The sequence below is a fragment of the Lemur catta genome, chromosome 4 (assembly GCF_020740605.2).
Source record: "Lemur catta isolate mLemCat1 chromosome 4, mLemCat1.pri, whole genome shotgun sequence".
Lineage (NCBI taxonomy): Eukaryota > Metazoa > Chordata > Mammalia > Primates > Lemuridae > Lemur > Lemur catta.
Genome location: NC_059131.1, coordinates 72,925,553 through 72,948,999, shown reverse-complemented (window position 1 = coordinate 72,948,999; position 23,447 = coordinate 72,925,553). Strand labels below are relative to the sequence as shown.

Below are 23,447 nucleotides of genomic sequence, written 5' to 3'. Positions count from 1 at the left end.
TACTGCAAACGTGAACATAGTAAAAAAATTACCTTATCTATGTATTACTAAGAATAGCTGAATACAATAAAAACAAATGACTCTATCTGAATATATTTATGTATTACTGCAAGTAGCTGAACATAGCAAAAACAACAGAAATGTTTGACTTTATCCTTCAGCCACATCAAAAATCTCCTTTTGGGTTAAAAGGATCAAAATGTAGGAGACTGAATATTCACCTGAACCCTTCATGTTCTCAATCTCTTCATCTGTTTCTGGGCTGCTTATTGTTGATGTTTTTTCTTGGTTACTACTATCGGTGTCTGTTTTAGGTGGTTTGTTTTCTATCTCTGACAGCCGTGATTTCTTGAATTGCCATCTACCACCTGTCTTTTCTAAAGATTTGCGCTTAATTGTTTGTGGCGCCCTAGCTGGACTAGCTTCAGGAATGTCAGTATATTCTACCATTAGGGTCAGGTTGTCTACCACAGCAAGATGGTGGCTGCTGGTACAGCTACTTTTAGAAATACACCTGGTTTTCAAGGACATAACAAATGAACGAAGAAATGCACAATCCGGAAAAAACATCCGTAAAGCTTGACAAAGAAAAGCGTTCTCCGAGAGGAAGGTCTTTTGGGACATTCTTCTCTCGTTCTGCTTGAGTCCGTGCTTGTTTCCTTTTTTTAATTTCTCGTTTTAATCGGCTTATATCGTCTAGTAGTTTTTCTATTGCTTCCTCACTGTGTTCCACTTTTTCACATGTACTCTGTGTGTTTCTACTGCTCGGCTAAAGCCAGCGGATGTGCAGGAACCTGATGCAGTTTTATAGCCCGGTTGTTCAGACATGCCCAGATTGGTGACCACTAATGGTACCCTATGAAAAAGTCCTTTCTGAAGTTTATATAAGGCATGTTCCAGCCGATGAGTAGAGCAGCTTTCTGTTACTATACTTGGTGTTAACAGCAGAAAAACAAGTTCTTGACGTGAGAAATGGTTTTGTAAGTTTTTGTGAAGCAGCCTCTCTCTAAATGTCGTGATCTGATCTGAATGACGGTGGAATTTGTACCAAACCACCACAGTCTTTTTGACATTTGAAAATATTTTCTTTAGTGCTTCCTCATTTACTTCACCTGAAGAATTATAAAAGCTAAAAAGCTGATAGCATGGAATATATTTCTGAATGTCAATTGTATAAACAACTTTAACATCATCCATTTGGGAATCTGTAATGTTATTCTTGGCTTCACCTTTCATTTCCCCAAGAAGAAAACCTTCCGTGTCCGAGTCCGTGTTGAGGTGCTGAAAGGCGAGCGCGGCCGCCGTGTTCTCGGCCTCCCTGCCGCCGCCGCCGCCGCCGCCACCGCCGCAGGGCGCCAGAGACGACGGGGGCGGGACGCGTCCGGCCGGGATCCTGCGGAGGCGAGGCGGCGGGGCGGGATGTTTTATTTCTTTTAGAAATTGCACACACATAATTTATTTCATACCTTTAAAAAAGTTTTTTTTACCAAACTAAAAATAGAACTACCATATGATCAAGCAATCCCACTGCTGGCTATATATCCAAAAGAAAGGAAATCAGTGTGTTGGAGAGATACCTATATTTCCATTTTTATCACAGTACTGTTCACAATAGTCAAGATTTGAAAGCAACCTAAGAGTCCAGCAATGGATGAATGGATAAAGAAAATGTAGTGTGTGTGTATATATACACACAACAGAATATTATTCAACCATGAGAAAGAATGAAATCCCTTCATTTGCAGCAACATTGATGAGCCTGGAGGACGGTATGTTCAGTGAAATAAGCCTGGCACAGAAAGACAAATATCGTATATTGTCACTCACTTGGAATCCAAAGAAGTTGATCCTATGGAGGTGTAGAGTAGAATGGTAGTTACCAGAGGCTGGGAGGGGTAGAGGGGAGGAGAGGATAAAGAGAGTTTAGTTAATGGGTACAAATATACAGTTAGATAGAAAATATAAGTTGTAGTGTTTGATGGCATAGTAGGGTGAATATAGTTAATAATTTATTGTAGCTTCCAAAATAGCTGGAAGAGAAGATTTAGAATGTTCTCAACACAAAGAAAGGATAAATGTTTGCAGTGATGGACATCCCAATTACCCTGAGGTGGTCATTACACATTGTATATGTGTATTAAAATATCACATGTACCCCATAAATATGTACAGTTATTATATGCCAATAAAAAAGTCAATTTAAAAAAGTTTTTTTTACCGAAATTTAAAAATTCTATGTAGTTAAATTTGCCAGTCTTTTTTTTTTTTTTTTTTTTACTGACTTCTGGGTTTTGATTATTGTTTAGGAAGGCCTTATCATCTCAAGAACTACAAAAATATTTTCTAAAGTTTTTAAAATGCTTTTTAGTAGTTTTAATTTTTAATACTTCTAGAATTTCTTTTTGTTGTAAAATTAGGTAGGGTTGACTAGTTCTTTCTCTACTGATTTGAAGTACCATTTTAACAGATACTAAATTCTCACATATCTGTGAATATGTTTCTGGACTGTTTGCATTGATTCATTTGTGTTTTTGTATGCCACTCCTTATTTTAGTTACTGTAGCTTTATGATATTTTGATGAATGTTTCATTTATTGATTGAATTAGTACTCTGCCATGAAATTTGGAAACTAAGGATTTAAACACAATTATAAAATGAAGAGTTTCATTTCTCTTTGCTGCCCAAAGCAAGATAGCATATTTGAAGGCCAAAAAACAACCTGTTGAATTTAAAAGGATAATGTGTGAATGTGCTTATTTATCTTGATTTTATTAATCACCAAATTAATAAATTGAGTCTATAACAAGGCATTTTCCCAAAGCTAATTTTTTTTTTTTTTTTTTTGAGACAGAGTTTTACTCTGTTGCCCAGGCTAGAGTGCAGTGATGTCATCATAGCTCACTGCAACCTCAAACTCCTAGGCTCAAGTGATTCTCTTGCCTAGGCCTCCCAAAGTGCTAGGATTACAGGTGTGAGCCACCCTGCCTGGCCTGCTAATTGTCATTATATGGTATTTCTTAAACATTCCTTTAATGTACCAAGACTCCAATAGTATATATTAAAGCGCTTAATAAATGATCAGTCTGAGAACATGTTAGTGAAGGTGTTGCTTGCTACAGTAATTTGAGATATAGGAGCCCAGTTGATGAATTCTAGGATTATATGTGTTTTTATAGAGAAATCTTACAATTTAGACTGATTAAAATATAAGTAAGTCTAAATTAGTGAAAAGTTGAATAATGAAATATTTAAATACATGAAGTTTATTACTTTAAGGACACAATCTTCTTTAACAGTGTTGTCTGGGAGAGGTCCTTAGTAGAACTACTTGAGAGAGTAGATAAGAATGGTTTGTTTTTAACTTTTGAATTATTTATCTTTTTTTTTGTTGTTTTGAGACAGAGTCTCACTCTGTTGCCCAGGCTAGAGTGCTGTAGCATTAGCCTTGCTCACAACAACCTCAAACTCCTGGGCTCAAGCAGTCCTAACTGCCTCAGCCTCCCAAGTAGCTGGGACTACAGGCATGTGCCACTAGGCCCGGCTAATTTTTTTTATATATATATATATATTTTAGTTGTCCAGCTAATTTCTTTCTATTTTTTTAGTAGATGGGGGTCTCACTGTTGCTCAGGCTGGTCTCGAACTCCTGAGCTCAAACTATCCTCCCGCCTCGGCTTCCCAGAGAGCTAGGATTACAGGTGTGAGCCACCACGCCCAGCCTGAATTATTTATCTTCTAATGGTTGCTACTAAAGTATTTGAAGGACATTTAAAAGTAACTTGAATATTTTAAACATTTTTCAATATACTCTTGTTTGTATTGTTTCTTTAAGAATACTTATTCTTCATTCACAGTGTAATGGTAAATTGAGTTCAGTCTTTATCTTAATTATGAAAATTATCAAAATTATAGAGTTTTATTATATGTTCCTTGTTTTTTTCTTCAAATTAAAAATTAACTGCACTCCTTCCCAGACTGAGGGGAGCCAAGTTGGCCAGATTCCAATGATGAGAATACCCCTTTTAGAAGTGATCAGTTTTAGAGGATTATTAGTGTCTGTGTTCTAGAGAGAGTGATTACTATGTCAGAGTGAACTCTCATATCAAAAGGGAGAATTTCAGGAGTGGAAAACATTTAAAATATAAGAGCTGGGATTTACCTACAACCAAAAAATATTAAATTCATGATGGAAATTTTGCCTGGTTCAGAAAAGAGTATTTCAGGGAAATAGATATCTATATGTGGAATGTTGGATATATTTGGTAATTGGAAAGCTATTTGAAGAAGAGGTGGGCAGCAGTCTTAAGAGTAGAGATAACGTTGCTGATGCAGGGAAAACATAGGAAACCTAATAAAAAGAGGAAAAAATGGAAATAGGTCAGTAAGTGAATGTCCCAGGGTAGAATGGGGATTAGAAACATGCATGACCAACACTCAGGATATGAACACCGATGTGTGTTGTTATCCTTAAGCCACTGGATATGCGTTTTACATTTATATTTACTGGGGAGAGATTCCTTGCCTAATTTGTGGGATGGCACTTGGAATGAGAGTTTCTAATTTGCCAAGACAAAGAGTGTTTGGGTTCCTATAATGTTGGAGATTATACTTTAGATATATGGGGGTAGAATCTGAGGCTAAAGCTACTGTTAGTTTGTCTGGAATTGAGATAGATAGTATTAAATTTATTTACTGGGAAGAGTTTACATTTAGTTTTATTTATTTTTTATTAAGACAGGGTCTTGCTCTGTTGCCCAGTTAGAGTGTAGTGGTGTCATCATAGCTCACTGCAACCTAAAACTCCTGGGCTCAGGTGATTCTGCCTCAGCCTCCCGAGTAGCTGGGACTACAGGTGTGTGCTCCCACACTCAGCTAATTTTTCTATTTTTTTATAGAGATGGGGTCTCGCTCTTGCTCAGCCTGGTCTCCAACTCCTGACCTCAAGCAATCCTCTTGCCTTGGCCTCCCAGAATGCTAGGATTACAGGTGTGAGTCACCATACCTGGCCTAGTTAGTTTTATTTTTAAAGGTTGACAGAGTAACTTCTTCCATCATTTATTTCATTAAAATGTTTTGAATATTTGCTATTGTCTTGTCTATTGCTATGTAACAAATTACTCCTGAATTTTAATGGCTTCAGACAATAAACATTTATATCTCACAGGTTTTGTGGGTTGAGAATTTGAGAGTGCCTCATTAGCTGGGTGGTTCTGGTTCATGGTTTCTCAGGAAATTATGATCAAGATGACAGCCAGGCTGCAGTCATGGCTTGACTGCTACTGGAGGACTTACTTCTGAGAAGGCTCACTCTGGTGGCTTTTAATTATTGGCAGGGAGGCCTCTGTTCCTTGCCAGGTGAAGCTCTCTCTAGGGTTGCTGGGTGTATTCTTTGTGGCAGCTGGTCCCTCTCCACCCCCTCCAGCCAGTGATCCAAGAGAGACAGCGAGGAGGAATCCATAGTGCCTATTATGACTCAGGCTCAAAAGTTATATACCATAGCTTTCATTTATTTTCTTCATTAATTAAGTATAACCCACAATCAAAGGAAGGTAAATGAAGCTTCACCTTTTGAAGGAAGAAGTGTTAGAAATTGTGGAAGTACAACGACCACAGCTAGAGGCCTCCATTTATCCTCTCATCTTGAGTTATCATTCATGATTGTTTCCCAGCTAATTGAACCTGATTTTTTGAAATGTGAAGCCACAGGATTGCAATTTTACCATTATTAGTTTCTTTATACAGTTTATATTTTTAATTGACATAGGGGCTATTATTGAACTGGATCTCTGGTAGCCTTTGTCATTGTCAGTATCTTTGTGATTCAAAAAATATTTCATGTGGAAGACATTGTGTAAAGCCTATTTAAGTTTGTACCCCTCCACAGGCACATTCTCTCTCCCTTGCTTGATTTTTCTCTGTAGCACTTTCCTATTCCTTTCCCCCTCCCTCCCTCTGCTCCAGCCACACTGGCCTCCTGACTATTCCTTGGAGCTTATCAGGCATCCTGTTACCTTAGGATCTTTGCTATAGCTATATCTTTTGGCTGGAATGTTCTTCTCTCAGATTTTTATGTAGTTGACTTCCTCCCTCCTTTAAGTCTTTGCACAAGGTCACCTTTCAATGAGGACCCCCTGATCACTCTATTTAAAATTCTAACCTGTTCCTCTATAAACAATCCGAATATCCTTAATTCTGCCAATTTTTTTCTAGTACACTATATAATTTATTTGTTAGGTTTATTTTTTTATCATCTATTCCCGCTGAAATGTAAGGTCCCCAAAGATAGGAACCTTTTTCTGTTTTTAGGAACCTTTGTTTTGTTTACTTTTTTATCTTAAGTGCCTAGAACATGAGTGCTCATTGTATTTTTTTTTCGAGTGATACAATCACTAGCTGACATATATTTTGACTATTATCTTCTTCTTTTTTTTTTTTAGAGACAGCATCTCATTCTGATGCTGGAGTGCAGTGGTGTGATCATAGCTCATTGTAGCCTCAAATTCCTGGGCTTGAGCAATCCTCCTGCCTCACACCCAGAGTAGCTGGGACTACAGGTGCACACCACCATGTCCCGCTATTTTTTTAATTTTTTTTGTAGAGATGGGGTCTTGCTTTTTCCAGGTTGATCTCAAATTTTTGGGCTCAAGCAATCCTCCTGTCTCAGCCTCCCAAAATGCTAGGATTACAGGTATGAGCCACCACACCTAGCCCTAGTATGAGTTTTTATACTTAATATGGAAATCTTTACACATTATTCAAAATAGACTCGTATCTTTTTAGTGTCTACATAATAGTATAAATTAAAACATTGAAAATTGTCTATTCAAAACTATGCAAAAGGTTATTCAAACTATATATAAGTTATGTTCCCAATAATAGCACCCCTTAATAGTTCATAAACTGAAATACAATTGTTAGAGAAATCTCAGAAGAGATTTTAGTCTAAAGAACAAATGAAGTGACATAATTTCAGAAAACTCAGATTTAAAATATAGCAGACAATATTTGTGGTGTTCTTTATTTTTTTGTGTACATCCAAATTTCCATCTGATATCATTTTCCTTCTGTCTGAAGAATTTCCTTGAACACTAAAAAATATATAGCAGGCAAGATCAGGATACATTTGAATTTAGAATAATAAGGGAAAGGTTGATGAATTGAAAAAATATATTCCTTAAACTCATGCTAACTTTTAGCAAAGAACTTGACTGCTTTGCATTAAAAACTTAGTCACTGTTTTTTAGGAACATACAATGTAGTCATGTGCTAAATATATGACTATGGGTAGCTATTTTATAAGACCGGGGAGGTTCACTATCATAAAATTATTAATGCAAAAAATATTTTGTGAGTTGCATTAAATAAAGCTATTAAAATAGTTCAGAGGAGAAAGCAATCTTTTCTGAATGGGGTAATTTGGGAAACCTTGTATTCCAGTCTTTCTTTTATCACTTCCCTATTATCATCTTCAGAATTATAATTAATATTAATATTTTTCCAGTTTGTGAGAAATAATTTGGTAAAATATAATCAGTTAGTATTTTGTATAAAACATTGGATAATTTAAAGGTACTGCTATATTTCATCCTAGGTGAAATATATTTCATCTTTTAGCATCAAAGGTAGGTAAACATAAGGGGTAGGTTATCATGTCTTCTTTAAAATACTCACTGTCTTTATGTTTTTATTTTTAAGTGGCTCCTCTTTTTTGATGCTCTTTTTCCAGTTAAATCAGTTTAAGCATCTTTAATATAACTAACAGTTTTCTTGAAATGTTTTTCAGATCGAACTCATTTGCCAGCAAAATAACATAATAGTATTGGAAGATACAATAAAAAGGCTTAGATCTGTAAGTATATTTTTCATAAATAAATAATGAGAGATCATTTTTATTCAGTTAGTATGATGCAAAAAATTACATATATGTTTTGGCTCTCAGGCCTTTTGTGAGCAATAAAAAATTTTTATTTTCTAAAATCAGCACCTTCTGCTAGGGATATAAAGTATCCCTATCTGTAAGAATAATGCTTTATTTGATTCTTCATCACTGCTCCTTTCCTTCCTAGTGGGAGAGAACTTTTGGTTGGTTTTACTAATGCTCTTAGCTATTACTTGATTTAAAATGATGACTTTGAATGATTTATTTTTCAGAATACAAGGTGCATTTGTCTACACATTAACTTTTATTCCCCTTAGTAATAATGTTTGTGTGTGTGTGTGTGTGTGTATGTATTTTTTGTTTGTTTGTTTTGTTTTTTTTTGGTTTTTCTTTGAGACAGTGTCTCACTCTGTTGCCTAGGCTACAGTGCAGAGGCGTCATCATAGCTTACTGCAACCTCAAACTCCTGGGCTTAAGCAATCCCCCTGCTTCAGGCTCTTGAGTTGCTGGAACTACAGGCGTGAGCTACCACACTGGGCTAAGTTTTTTTAATTTTTTGTAGAGACAAGGTCTCGCTATTGTCCTGGCTGGTCTCAAACTGTTGGGCTCAAGTGATCCTCCTGCCTTGACCTCCCAAAGTGCTAGGATTACAAGCGTGAGCCACTTTGCCCAGCCTATAATAAATATTTCTAGGTCTTGAATTTTGTTGCTTAATTTCAAACCATATGTTTTATTTATCTGACAGTGTAAAATGAAAACTGCTCTGTTTAAATATTTTATTGTTATTTAAAATATTTAAAACACTCTGAAAGTATATCTGTAATTTTCTCCCAATAAAGTCTTTTTAAATAAATGTAAAAAAATTGTTTCTAAATATATTAAAGTGAATGGAAATTCACAGAAATGTATTGAAAGTGCATACAAGTATGAAATATCCAGCATTCATTTAATTTATTCATTTATTGAACAGTTATTGAACAAAACTTCGGTGCTTTAACAGATGCTTTGATAGTAGTACATAAATTATTCTAAAGCAAATTAATCCAATTTATAGGACTAGTACTAGATCTCTGGACATTTCTGACTGCTGCAAAATTTCTTTACCATTTTTTCTCCAAAACTATTGAGTAAATTTAGGGGTGCTTTCAGTTAAATAAAAATAGAGCATACCCAGAAATTCTGGAAAAGAAAGATATGTAATTGCTTTTTTAAAATTATTGGTAAATCATTTATTAATTGAATTATTCATAAATAATTTTTAAATGTTCTATTTTTAAAATACCAAATTTAATATTTTTAAGGATCCTATTTGTTTTCAATTTTATTTAGAAAATGATGCCATACTTTAGCTTGAAATAATGGCCTAATTTTTCCCTCCTTGACAAGATAATTTTAGAGACTGAAAAAGCACAAAATAAATCTCCTTCCAGACTTGATTCCTTTGTCAAGACTTTAGAAGCAGACAGAGATTACTACAAGAGTGAAGCTCAAAATTTGAGAAAGATGATGAGAAGTAGATCTAAAAGTCCAAGACGCCCGTCTCCCACTCTCCGGGTATGTTTGGAAACTTACAAATATTTTGGAGTTTGTTGCTCAAACACTGACTTTTATTCTTTGACTTACCTAATCTGGAAATAATCCATTTTGATTGGTGTGAATTGCCATATCAAGGAGGTTGGGAGAGATTTCTTTGATTGCACAGTAGACCATCAGTATTGGGTCTTCATCCCCAGCATAAGTAGTACTTGGGGAGTAATCAGACAAATGTGGAGCAATTTGGAATGAAGCTATTTTAAAAAGGTGATTTTGTAACTTGTTTTTCTTAATTTCCTTTCATTATATAGTCTTGATTGCTTAAGTAGAGATGGTATACTGCCATCAGTAGCACTTCTCTATCAGTACCGTATGTCAAAGAAGAATTTCAAATCCCTTATATAATAATTGTAGGGTGCAAACTGTGATGTAGAACTTTTGAAGACAACAACAAGAGATCGTGAAGAACTTAAATGCATGCTGGAAAAATATGAGCGTCATTTGGCAGAAATTCAGGGTAATGTCAAGGTTCTTACATCTGAAAGAGACAAGACCTTCCTTCTATATGAACAGGTAAACTTCTTTAATAAACAAATTATGTAAGCAGTAATATTCAGTTCTAGAGGTATATAATTCTTCTTTAAGTTCTATGAGAGTGCTTAAACCTGCCAATCAAATTAATCTAACATTTGGGAATTATATTTGCTCTTAAGATATTCTTAAATATATTTCCAATACAATAAGTGCATGAGTATACATATATGTGTTATCCCCATACTCCCAAAAAGATCATATACATGCATAAAAATAGTCTGATTTTTGGAATAAGAAATGGGGAAAGTGTTAAATGAAAGGGTGTGTTAAGTTCAAGGTAAAAAGATCAGGATTTGGGGGTTAAAAAAATACTAACAGATCACTTTAGGAATTGCCATATAATTTGCCTAATTTTAGAGAATAAAATCAGTGTGTAGTTTATCTCTACTTTCTAGCTTAGAATTGTCTGGCTTTTATTAATCAAATAGCTTTTTTACCCAAGTATTAAATCCCATAAATGACCAACATAGTTTCTTTTGAAAGTATCAAAAGTTTTAAAGAATTATAGCTGCTATATGCAGGGTTCTAGGCTTGCTACTCTAAGGGATAGAAGAATGATTGATAAGATGTAGACCTTGTTTTCTATACATTTGCAGTCTAGTTGGGGAGATAAAACATCGTTTTATATTTATTTTTGTTACTATATGGTAAGTGGTCTAGAAGATAGTATAAGACATAAAATAAGTGGGCATTTTTCTTTATGGTGATCAAAGAAGTCTTTGCTAGAAGATGTGAAGTTTTAGCCCTGAGGAATGAATGGGATTTTTATTATTCTGAAAGGGGCCAGGAGGAATGGTATGAGGCAAGGAATAAAAGTAGGAAAATTAGTAGTTAAATAGATAGGTTTAAGACTAGAATAGAGTGTATGTGTCTGTGGAGTAAGGGGGAGCTAAGGCTTGAAAGGTGGATTGGACTAGAGCAGGAGTCTACAAACTTTTTTTGTAAAGTCCCAGATGACAAATATCTTCTGGTCTCTGTTGCAGCTTTTCAGCTCCACTGTTGCAGGATGTAAGCAGCTGTAGGCAATACATAAATGAATAACCTTGGCTTTGCTTTTATAAGCTTTAAAGTATTCTTTATAAAGAATAGTTTTCTATTCTTTATTATAGTAAAACTTTTATTTATAGACACTGAAATTTGAATTTCATATTATTTTTACTCTTTATGAACTATTCTTCTTCTTGTGCTATTTTTTGCCAGCCATTTAAAAATGTAAAAAATATTCTCAGCTTACAAACCTACAAAATCAAGAGGCTGGCTAGATTTGGCCTGTGAGCTGTACATGGTTTGCTGACTTGTGGACTAAAATGGTAGAGGCTGTTCAGTGGGCTTTATAAGGGGTTTATATTTTGCTTTATAAGCAACGGACAATCTGTTTTTGTTTTTTTGGGCGGGGCAGGAGAAGTATGATCAAAGTAGCATTTTTAATTTTAACCTGGTGGCATTTTTTTGTTATTGCTCACATAATATTTCTATATTAACTTCTTATATAACAATTTATTGCAGGAGGGAGAGACCATGGACTCCTTAAAAGGCTGTTACAGTAGTCCATATATAAGGCTTTAAGGGACTAAGCAAGGGTGCTATCAGTGGAAATAAATATATGGACAGATGCAAAAGACATTGAAGGAAGACTTGACAAGATTTGATTTTAGGAAGAAGGAAGGATGAATGGAAATGACTAAAATTCTGTCTTGAATGACTGAGATCACTGTAGTTATAAAAGAAGAAATAGGAAAGTCATTGGTGTTTTGAGGGAAAAAATGTAAGTTTAGTTTCAGACAAAGTAAGATGATGGTGGTACATTCAGGCAGTAATTGCCATCAGGCAATAAGAAATGTGGGAGTCAGTGGAGAGAGGAGAGAGCTGAATAGATAGCTTTAGAAGTCATCTGCTTAGAAGTGAGTTTTGAGCCTTCAGAGTGGATGAGGTCTCTGAATGAGAAAGCTATACATAGAGGAAAAGAGAAGTCAAGATGTAATCCTCAAGAGACAGAGGGGAACCTTTGAAAGAGATAAAGAACACAGAGAACTAGGGCAGAACAATGCTATAAGCCCAAGGGAGGAAGGAATCTCAAGAAGAAGAGTATTGAAAACAAGGTCAAATATTGCTGAAATATCAAGGCAAATGGGAACTCAGAAAAGGCCATTACATTTGGTAAGGTCAGAATATGGTGGGGGTGGGAGCCAGGTTGCCCTGGGGTGAAAGAGTAGGTGCTAAGAACTATTGGCAATGGGCACAGACCATGGCCCTCTTTTTTTTTAGTGTGTCAAAAGAAGAAGAGACATAGGATGGTAAATGGGGCAGCAGGATCAAGTGACAGGTTTTCAAGATAAGGGACATGATTGAAAGCAGTGGGGAAAAAGCCAGTGGAGCTCTTAGAAGACACTTTAGGAGATGAGGTGAGAGGAAATAATTATATTAATAATTGAGCCAGGGAGGTCTTAGAAGACATTTTAGGAGATGAGGTTTGGGGTTCTGGTGAAGGCTTAGCTATGGAAATTAGGAAGTAATATATCTTCCTCTGAGACTTGGAGACAACCTGAATAGACAGATCAAAATCAAGAGGAAATAAGATAAAGAGACTTATGCAGCAAAGTAGGGTATGAAATCATCTGCAGGTGTGAAATAGATTTGGGACCCAAAGATGGTTGAACAGGTGTGCAGAGAGTATGTTGGGTTATTAGTAAGGATTGGTGGGCCTTTCTGCCAGGGTAAAAAGTAGCCAGGACTTGGAAATGGTATACACACTTATATAAAGAAAGACTGAAGCATTGTAATTATATTCATTAAACCAGTATTTTACCTGAATTGTGCTGAATTCAAATTTATACTGCAGAGTGGATAAATGGAGTATACCAGATATATTTCTTAGCAAAACATTCTTTGTTGCAACGACTTCCTCCAAATTAATTTTATTTAAAATTTTTGGTAAAGATACTGTAAAGTGAACTTCCATTTAAATACATTCATTTGCATTTATTTGTATAAACTAATTTTAAAATAAAAATTATACCCTTACCCTGCTGTATTCATATTAATATAGGCTTGCATTTTAACTGGCTGGATATAAGATAGCTATATTTATATCTATTTTAAGGCTTGTTAAAACAAAATTCTATGTGCTTAAATAATAGGCACAGGAAGAAATTGCCCGACTTCGACGAGAAATGATGAAAAACTGTAAGTCTCCTAAATCAACAACAGCGCATGCTATTCTCCGGCGAGTGGAGACTGAAAGAGATGTAGCCTTCACCGATTTACGAAGAATGACCACAGAACGAGATAGTCTGCGGGAAAGGCTAAAGGTTGGAAAGAATTTTATCTATATGAACATATGTGAAACACAAATGCAGTGACATTGAAAGCACGTTGTTTTGTTTTTGTTTTTTAAACAGATTGCTCAAGAAACAGCATTTAATGAGAAGGCTCACTTAGAACAAAGGATAGAGGAGCTGGAGTGTACAGTTCATAACGTAAAAAAAAAAGACACGTTTGGCTATAAACTCTCAATCTCAATGGCTTTCCTTTCCCTTTTCCCTTTTTACTGTGTTCAGAATTCTTTTATTTTTCTAAAAGTGTATGTAGTCCTAAAATACTTAAGGTGGTATGTATAGTATAAATTGTCACGTTTTCACTAGCTTATTTCATTCTAAACATGTGAGTAAAGGTTTTTTGTGTTAGGTTGCCAAGTGTGTACTTTTTAAAAAACCATTAAGGATCCAGTCCTAGTGATTTTAGCAACTTTCTCATCTTCCTGTTTTGTTAAAGATAATATTGCCAGATATAAAGAAAATGGCTTCTTCTACATAATGAGTGGATAGGGCAGAGAAAATTATGATGCAATAAAATTAATGAGCAAACATATTTAAAGTGAGTTTAAATGTGAAGCATCACCACCTTTTTACTAATCAAGTATTTGAGATGTTCTGGATATATATTGAAGATGTTGTCACTATATAAACAGAAATGAGCACATTTAACTTTCTGTTACCAAATTTAATTGAATAGATTTATAAATTCATCTGTAATATTTTGTTATAATAAGTTAAAAAAGCACTATACAGGAGAAAAACAATTTTTATAATCCCATTTTATATGTGTAATTTATTAATGTTGGACAACAAATAAATCCTTTTACAAATAGGATATGTATACTATAGTCAAATTGAACCAGATTGAAAAATGTAGACTGATATACTGTGATAGGCTTTATAGAAAAGCTATACAGTGGCTTGGTCTTGGTCCTACTACACAATATACCTTGTCCATAAAACCTCCCACAGTGTTCAGGTCTAATCTGATCATCTCATTATGTAAATCTTGCCATAAACCAAAGTTTGTACCGAGGGAATATGTCTCTTCAGGAAGATTACTAAGGGTTTTTCAGTTATGGCAGTAACCTTGTCATTCTACTTATATAGCTTGACGATGAACGTATGGAGCAAATGTCAAATATGACTTTGATGAAGGAAACCATAACCACTGTGGAAAAAGAAATGAAATCACTAGCAAGAAAGGCAATGGATACCGAAAGTGAACTTGGTAGACAAAAAGCAGAGAACAATTCTTTGAGGTAAACTAAGTTACCTTTAAACAACGAGTAGTTACTGTAACTAATAGCTCACTTTTTGTAGTGTATTTTATAATGAAAATTAAGTTATTTTTGACTTTAACTTCTGAAAGGATTATTATGAAACAGTTGTAGAAACTTTAGCACACATTGAACAGTTTTCCCAAGATTAATCACAGACTGATAATGCCACACTTTGACTAGGAATTGTAACTAAGTAATCTTACCTTACATTTGCAAAAGGCCTCAATGTTTAACTGAAATAGCTTTTACAAAGTCCTTCTGGGGACAGAGTGTATTTGACTTTAGTATTTGATTGTTTAGTTTACCTTTATAACTTTAAATTCTGTTCTAGGATATAAATAGTATAAGAAAACACGAGGCACAGGTTTGCCGGTTGCTTACAAAAAGGGTGAGTTAGAATATAATGAAAAGCCATAGCAGAGAAATAGAGACCATGTGGTAGAATATGTATTAATTGAGTGTTAAGTACTATACTAGCCCTTTCTACAATCTAATAATATGGTAGCAGAAGAAACATCAATACTGACAATAAGTTTGAGAGAATGAGTTTCTGAAGACCTCTACATTACTGGTTATACTTTTAGTATCTGTAGATGTGAGAAATGGAGGTTCTACAGTTTCAGTAAGGTTGAATTTCAATGTATCTATGAACATTGAAAAATAATAGCTTATATGAATGTGAAATAAATTATAAAGGCTACAGGTAATGCTTCATCCACATATGAGTTCTCAGAGTATCTCCTTGATTTTTCTGGAGTCTGTGGTGCATAGATTGGAATCACTTGTCAAGGACAGATAATCAGTCAAATTCTTTCCCTTATTTTCCATTTCCTATTCATAAGAATATTGAAAGCTCAGATAAAACAAAAATAATAATAAGATAATATGACAGTAACAACAAAGAAAACCTTGGAATAGAGAAAAATGTGAAGAAAATTTAAATAACCCATGATTTTATAACCCAAGGAAAATTACTATTAATGTAGTTAGGTTTCCAACCAGAAATTTGTCCCGTTTTTGTGTATTACATAAGCTTTCTATGTAATTGTGATCAGCCTCTATATAGTTTTATATTTGACCAGTTTCATTTAATTATATACTATAAGCAGTTTCCCATGTCATTGGAAGTCTTTTGAAAGCATTTTAATAATTTATTAAAATATTCTAATAGATATATAATAATTTTGGAAGGCCAGGTGCAGTGCCTCATGTGGGCAAGGCTGAGGTGGGAGGATCACTTGAGGTCAGGACTTTGAGACCATCCTGGGCAACATAGTGAGATACTCCATTTCTACAAAAAAAAAAAAATATATATATATACATATGTGTATATTAGTCTGGTGTGGTGGTATGCACCTGTAGTCCCAGCTACTGAGAAGGCTGAGACAAGAGGATTGCTTGAGCCCAGGAGTTCGAGGTTGCAGTGAGCTGTAATGGGGCCACTGCACTCCAGCCTGGACGACAGAGCTGTAATCTCTCCCCTACCCCACCAATCCTCATGCAACCATTGATTTGCTTTCTGCCATAGAGATTTGTTTGAATTTTCTAAAATTTTATATAAATGAAATCATGTGGTATGTATTCCTTTGTTGGGCTACTTCTACTCAGCATAATTATTTTGAGGTTTATTCATATAGTCATGTTTAATCAAGAGTTTATTCCTTTTGTTTGCTAAGTAGTACTGCATTGTATGGATATACACATAGACATTTTGGTTGTTTCCAATTTTTGGCTATAACAAAGCTGCTAAGAACATTCTGTATAAGTCTTTGTGTGGACATATGTTTTTATTTCTCTTGGATAAATACTTAGGAGTAGAATGGATGAGTCATATGATGGATATATATTTCCCTTTTGAAGAAACCATTAAACTGTTTTCCAAATTGGTTGTACTATTTTATTTTATGTTCATACCAGCAGTGTCTGAATGTTTCAATAGTACTTAACCTCACCAACATCTGAAGTATCTTTTTAATTTTAGCCATTTTAATAGGTATGTATTATGGTTTTAATTTGCCCTTCCCTAATGACTAATGACTTTAAGCCTCTGTTCATGTGCTTGTTTACCATCCATATATCTTCTTTATTGATATGTCTGTTCAAATCTTTTGTATACTTTTATTGAGTTTATATTATTAAATTATAAAAGTTCTTTATATATTCTAGATGTAAGTCCTTTTTTAGGTATATGTTTTGTAACTATTTCTCTTTTAAAAAAGCAGAAGTTTTTAAGTGAAGTTAATTGATTTAAAAACTACACCCAGCATTTTGTGTTCTTTTTAAGAAATCTTTGTCAAGCCTATGGTCACTGAAATTTTCTCTCATTTTTATCGTAGCAATTTTATAGTTTTAGCTCTTACATTTACATCTATGAGTCATTTCAAGTTAATTTTTGTATATGGTTCAAGGTATAGATTGAAGTTCACTTTTTTGGCATATGGATGTCCAGTTCTGGCACCATTTGTTGAAATATAACTTCAAGTTTGTATCCTTTGAACAATCTCTCTACATTTTTCATACCATCCCAACCCCTGGTAACCACCCTTCTACTCTGTTTCTGTGAGTTTGACTTTATACGTTCCACCTATAAGTGATATCATTCAGTATTTGTCTTTCTGTGTCTGACTTACTTTATTTAGTATAATGTCCCGCGGGTTTATCCATGTGTCACAAATGGTAGGATCCCTTCCATTTTTATGACTAAATATTCCCTTGTATACATACCACAGTTTCTTTATTCATTCATCCATCGACAAACACTTAGTTTGTTTCCATATCTATTGTGAATAATGCTGCAATGAACGTGACAGTGCATATATCTCTTTGAGATAGTGATTTTATTTCCATTGGATATATACCCAGAATTGGGCTTGCTGGATGATATGATAGTTCTATTTTTAATTTTTGGAGGGACCTCCATACTGTTTTCCATAATGGCTGTACCAATTTACATTTCTGCCAGGAATGTATAAGGATTTCCTTTTCTCTAGTGTTTTGTCAACATTTGTTATCTCTTGTCTTTTCGATAATAGCCATTCTCACAGGTATGAGGTGATATCTCATTGTGGTTTCATTTTGCATTTCCTTGATTTTTTAGTGATGTTGAGACCCTTTCATATACTTGTTGGCAATTTGTATATCCTCTTTGGAAAAACATCTATTCAGGTCCTTTGCGCATTTTTAAATAAGATTATTTATTTTCTTGCCATTAAGTCATGTGAATTCTTGCTGTTAAATTACATGAATTCCTTATATATTTTGAATATCAGATAACCAGTTTGCAAATATTTTCTCCCATTTATGGATCATCTTTTCATTTTGGTGATTTTTTGCTTTGCTGTGCAGAAATTTTTCAGTTTAATATAGTCCCGCTTGTTTATTTTTGCTTTTGTTGTCTGTGCTTTTGGTTTCACATCCAAAAAATCATTACCAAGATCAGTGTCATGGAGCTTTCCTTCTATGTTTTCCTTTAGGAGTTTTATAATTTCAGGTCTTATATTTGATTCTTTAATCCATTGTGGTTGATTTTTGCCTATGGTGTAAGGTAAGGATATAATTTCACTTTTTTGCACATGGTTGTTCAGCTTTCCCAGCACCATTTATTGAAGAGACTCTCCTTTTTCCATTGTCTAGTCTCGGTGCCTGCCAAAGAATAGTTGACCATACATGTGTGGTTTTATTTCTGGGCTTCTGTTTCATTTCACTGGTCTATGTGTCTGTTTTTATGCCAATAGCATGCTGTTTTGATTGTTATATCTTTGTAGTACAGTTTGAAATCAGGAAGTGTGATGCTTCCAGCTTTGTTCTTTTTGCTCAAGATTGCTTTAGCTGTGTGGGATCTTTGTGGTTCCACTGAATTATTGTTTTTTATATTTTCTATGAAAAATGCCATTGCAATTTTGATACAGATTGCATTGAGTCTGTAGATCAATATGGATCATATGTACGTTTTAACAGTATTATTCAAATCCATGAACACAGGATATCTTTCCATTTATTTGTGTCTTTAGTTTCTTTTATCAATGGTTTATAGTTTTATAGTTTTCAGTATACGTATCTTCCACCTTCTTAAATTCCTAAGTATTTTATTCTTTTTGATTCTGTTGTAAATGGGATTGTTTTCTTAATTTGTTTTTCATATAGTTTGCTATTATTGTATAGAAATGAAACTGATTTTTATATGTTGATTTTGTGTCCTGCAACTTTATTGAATTTATCAGTTCTAAAATTTTTTTGTTGGAGCCTTTAGAGTTTTCTCTATGTAAGATCATGTCACCTGCAAAACAAAGGCAATTGTACTTCTTCCTTTCCTGTTTGGATGCCTTTTATTTATTTTTCTTGCCTAATTGCTCTTGGTAGCACTTGCAGTATTATGCTGAATAAAAGTGGTGAGAGTAGGCATCCTTGTCTTGTTCCTGATCTTAGAAGAAAAGCTTTTAACTTTTCACTGTTGAGTGTGTTAGCTGTGGATTTATGATATATGGCTCTGCTCTGATCTTTGTTCCTTCCTTCCTTCCTTCTAACTTTGGGCTTAGTCTGCTCTTCTTCTAGGTTCTTGAGGTATAAAGTTAAGTTGTTTATATGAGATCTTTTTCCTTTTTAAATGTAGGTGTTTATTGGTATATACCTCCCTCTTAGGACTGCTTTTGCTGCATCTCATAAATTTTGGTGTGTTGTGTTTCCGTTTTTATTTGTCTCAAGATATTTTTTAAATACTCTTTTGATGTCTACTTTGATTCATTGATTGTTCTAAACCATGTTGTTTAGTTTTTACATATTTGTGAATTTTCCAGTTTTCCTCATGTTACTGATTTCTAGTTTCATACCATTGTGATCAGAAAAGATGCTTGGTATGATTTCAATATGTTTAAATTTATTAAGACTTGTTTTGTGGCCTAGCATGTGATCTATCCTGGAGAATCTTCTGTGTGTACTTAAGAAGAATGTGCATTCTGCTGCTATTGCATAGAATGTTTTGTGTATTATCTATTAGACTCATTTGATATAAAGTATAGTTCAAGTCCAGTATTTCCTTATTGATTTTTTTTGTCTAAATAATCTATCCATTGTTGAAAATGTGGCATTGAAGTTCCTTTCAATATTACTATCTCTCCCTTCAGATCTATTAATATTTGCTTTATGTATTTAGGTGCTCCAATGTTGGCTATGTATATGTTTATGGTTATTACATTCTCTTGATGAATTGACCCCCTTATCATTATATAATGACTTTTGTCTCATTTTACACTTTTTCACTTAAAGTCTATTTTGTCTGATATTAGCATCTGTCAGAGAACAGTATACCTATCTGCTCTCTTTTGATTTCCATTTGCATGTAGTATCTTTTTCCATCCCTTCACTTTTAGTCTATGCGTGCCCTTAAAGGTAAAGAGAGTCTCTTGTAGGCAGCATTTAGTTGGGTCCTGTTTTTTTAATTTATTTAGTCACTTATGTCTTTTGATTAGAGAATTTAATCCATTTCCATTTTAGGTAATTATTCGCAAGTAAGGACTTACTATTGTCATTTTGTTAATTGTTTTCTGGCTGTTTTGTAGATCCTTTGTTCCTTTCTTCCTCTCTTGTTGTCTGTCAGTGTGATTTGATAATTTTCTGTAATGGTAGGCTTTGATTCCTTTGTCTTTGTCTTTTGTGTTTTTTAGGTTTTTGCTTTGTGGTTACCATGAGGCTTACATATAACATCTTATAACAGTCATTTTAAGCTAATAACTTAACTTTGATCACATAAAATAGCTCTACACTTTTATTGCTCTTCCAACTTTTATGTTTTTGATGTCACATTTTACATATTTTTATATTATGTATTCATTAACAAATTATTGTAGCTATAGTTATTTGTATTCATTTTGTTTTTTAACCTTTATACTAGAGTTATAAGTGATTTACACACCACCATTGCAATATTAGAGTATTTTAAATGACTATATACTTATTTTTACCAGTGAGTTTTGTATTTTATATGTTTTTTTTTTTTTTTTTTTGAGACAGAGTCTCACTTTGTTGCCCGGGCTAGAGTGAGTGCCATGGCGTCAGCCTAGCTCACAGCAACCTCAAACTCCTGGGCTTAAGCGATCCTACTGCCTCAGCCTCCCAAGTAGCTGGGACTACAGGCATGTGCCACCATGCCCGGCTAATTTTTTCTATATATAGATTTTTAGTTGTCCAGATAATTTATTTCTATTTTTAGTAGAGACGGGGTCTCGCTCAGCCTGGTCTCGAACTCCCGCCTCGGCCTCCCAGAGTGCTAGGATTACAGGCGTGAGCCACTGCACCCGGCCTATTTTATATGTTTTTAATGTTATTAATTAGCATCCTTTTGTTTCAGTTCAAAGAATTCCCTTTAGCCTTTCTCATTAGGCAGATCTAATGTGATGAACTCTTTTTGCTTGTATGGGGAAGTTTTTATTTTTCCCTTATTTCTGAAGGACAGCTTTGCTGGGTAAAGTATTCTTGATTGACAGGTTTTCTTTTTTTTGTTTTTGTTTTTCCTTTCAGCAACTTGACTATATTATTTCACTGTCTACTGGTATGCAAAGTTACTTTTGAGGTACCTGCTGATAGCCTTACGGAAGTTCCCTTCAGACACCTTTTTTCTCTTGTAGCTTTCAAGATTCTCTCTTTGTCTTTGATTTTTGACTGTTTGATTATAACATATCTTAGAAAAATCTCCTTTGGGTTGGACCTGATTGCAGACCTTTGAGCTTCATGTACCTGGCTGTTCATACATTTCTCCAGATATGGGAATTTTTAAGCCATTATAGTAGTTCCTTCTTATTTGCAGAGGATACGTTCCAAGACCCCAGTGGATATCAGAAACTGCAGATAGTAATGAATCCTGTATATATTCTGTCATTTCCTATACATACGTACCAATGATAAAGTTTGAAGTGTGACAGCAAAACTAGCATGAATTTCTTTTTCTGTCTTCACAATTGCATGGATAGAAGTTTCATTCTTAGTATAGATCTTAGCAACCTCAGCATACTATTTTTTTTTCTTTCCTTATTAAGTTGAGAACTTTTACCTTTTCACTTAAAAAAGGAAGCACTCTACTGCTTCTCTTTGGCATATCCTAATTGCCAGAATGACTGCATCACTACTCTTGTGCTTTGGGGCCATTATTAAGTAAAATAAGGATTAATCGAACACAAGCATTGCAATACCATGATAATTGATCTGATAACTAAGCTGGCTCTATTCAGTGACTAATGGGTGGGTAGAGTATACCAATGTAGATATGCTAGACAGGGGGATGAATCATGTCCCAGGCAGGATGGAATAGAAAAGTACAATATTTCAACATGCTACTCAGAATGGTGCACAATTTAAGACTTATGAACTGTTTATTTCTAGAAGTTTTCATTTAATGTTTTTGGGCATGGTTGACTATGGGTAACTGAAACCACAGAAAGCAAGACTGTATTTCTTTAAATAAACTTTCTGCCCTTTTCTCTCTTTTCCTTTTTATAATCCTGTAATGAAAATATTAGCTCTCTTGATGGTGTCTCATAAGTCCCATAGGCTTTCTTCATTCATTTTCCTTTTTTTTTTCTCTTACTGGGTATTTTAAAATGACCTGCCTTCAAGTGTACAGATTCTTTTTTCTGCTTCATCTAGTCTGTTGATGTTCTCTATTGCATTTTTTATTTCATTCAATGTGTTTTTTAGCTCTAGAATTTCCATTTGGTTCCTTTTAAATAATTTCTTTCTCTGTTATTCATATATTGTTTTCTTTATTTAGGTAGTCTTGCAGCTTGATTAGCTTCCTTAAAATTGTTATTTTGAATTGTTAAGCAGTGCATAAATCTGCATTTTGTTTGTGTTGGTTACTGGAAAATTATTACGTTCCTTTGGTGGTGTCAAGTTTCCTTGGTTTCTTCATGTTCCTTGTTGCTTTGCATTGATGTCTGTGCATTTGCTCTAGCAGTAATCTCTTGCAGACTTTATAGACTAATTTAAGTAGGGAAAGATCTTCACCTATGGATGGGTGTGTGGGTGTTGGCTGGGTGTAGCAGTGGTTCAGGCTCCAGTGAGGGCTCAGCAGCATACTCCATTTAGCTCTGTCAGCTGAGTTTGTCATTAGTGAAGATTGCAGGGATCCTTAGCAGCCAAGGCTGTAAATGTTTGCAATGGTGGTGAGGGCTGTTGAGATCTCTGGTGGTGAAGGCTGCTGGTGTTCTTCTGATCTCTTTTTCTCCTATGGGTGAAGTTGTGGCTGAAGGTGTTCATTTTGACACTAGTGTCCTATGCATGGGCATTCATGTAATGGCCTCAGAGCCAGGGTCCAGAGTACAAGTGTGCAGGGCAGAATTGTTTCTGGGATGAGGGTGCAGACATAATCTGCTGCAGCAGTGGTTCTGGTGTCCCAGGCACCAGTGTTTGTAAGTGGCTGAGGAGTTGGGGTCTTAAGTGCAGGCACAAGTGGAGCGACAGTGCCTCTGGGCTCCAGGGCACTGGCTAGCTTGCTGTGGTGTTAACCTCAGATGTCTGAGGTATGGGTATCCATGGAATGGCAACAGAGCCATGGTTCACAGTGCATGCACATGCAGAATGAGCTTTGGGCCCTAGGGCAAGGCTATGCCACAGCAGTTGTGGCTTCATTGTCTGAAGTGTGGGCACACATGGTGCAGCTAGAGTCTGTAGCGCTGGCACATGTGGAGCAGCCATGACTCTGCAATTTGAGCTGTATGCAGATTTGGGGGTGGGGGTGGTCCTCACCCCCAGGCAGCACAATAGTAGGTCCTTCTTGGGGGTGGAGACTTATAAGCTCTCTTTCTCCAGGGGGTCTGCAGTGGGGATGGCTGTTGGTTACCTCACTGGCGAAA

The 23,447-nt window shown here is 35.0% G+C and overlaps 2 protein-coding genes across 5 annotated transcripts in view; one reads left to right on the top strand and one right to left on the bottom strand.

The window, feature by feature from the left end:
* Positions 1-23,447, top strand: part of TSGA10 (testis specific 10) — a 125,121-nt gene that overhangs the window by 30,637 nt on the left and 71,037 nt on the right. For all 4 annotated transcript variants that reach the window (XM_045550209.1, XM_045550208.1, XM_045550206.1 and 1 more), the window contains exons 4-9: positions 7,785-7,850; positions 9,267-9,434; positions 9,828-9,986; positions 13,145-13,315; positions 13,406-13,483; positions 14,432-14,583. In XM_045550209.1, the coding sequence (XP_045406165.1) occupies positions 9,384-9,434; positions 9,828-9,986; positions 13,145-13,315; positions 13,406-13,483; positions 14,432-14,583 (611 nt within the window). In that variant the 5' untranslated portion in view covers positions 7,785-7,850; positions 9,267-9,383. The remainder of the gene's footprint in view (positions 1-7,784; positions 7,851-9,266; positions 9,435-9,827; positions 9,987-13,144; positions 13,316-13,405; positions 13,484-14,431; positions 14,584-23,447) is intronic.
* Positions 151-5,459, bottom strand: LOC123636650 (BRCA1-A complex subunit Abraxas 1-like). Its single transcript, XM_045549125.1, is given in 4 exon segments — positions 151-609; positions 611-750; positions 753-1,430; positions 5,354-5,459. Coding segments are annotated over 4 exon segments (1,383 nt in total).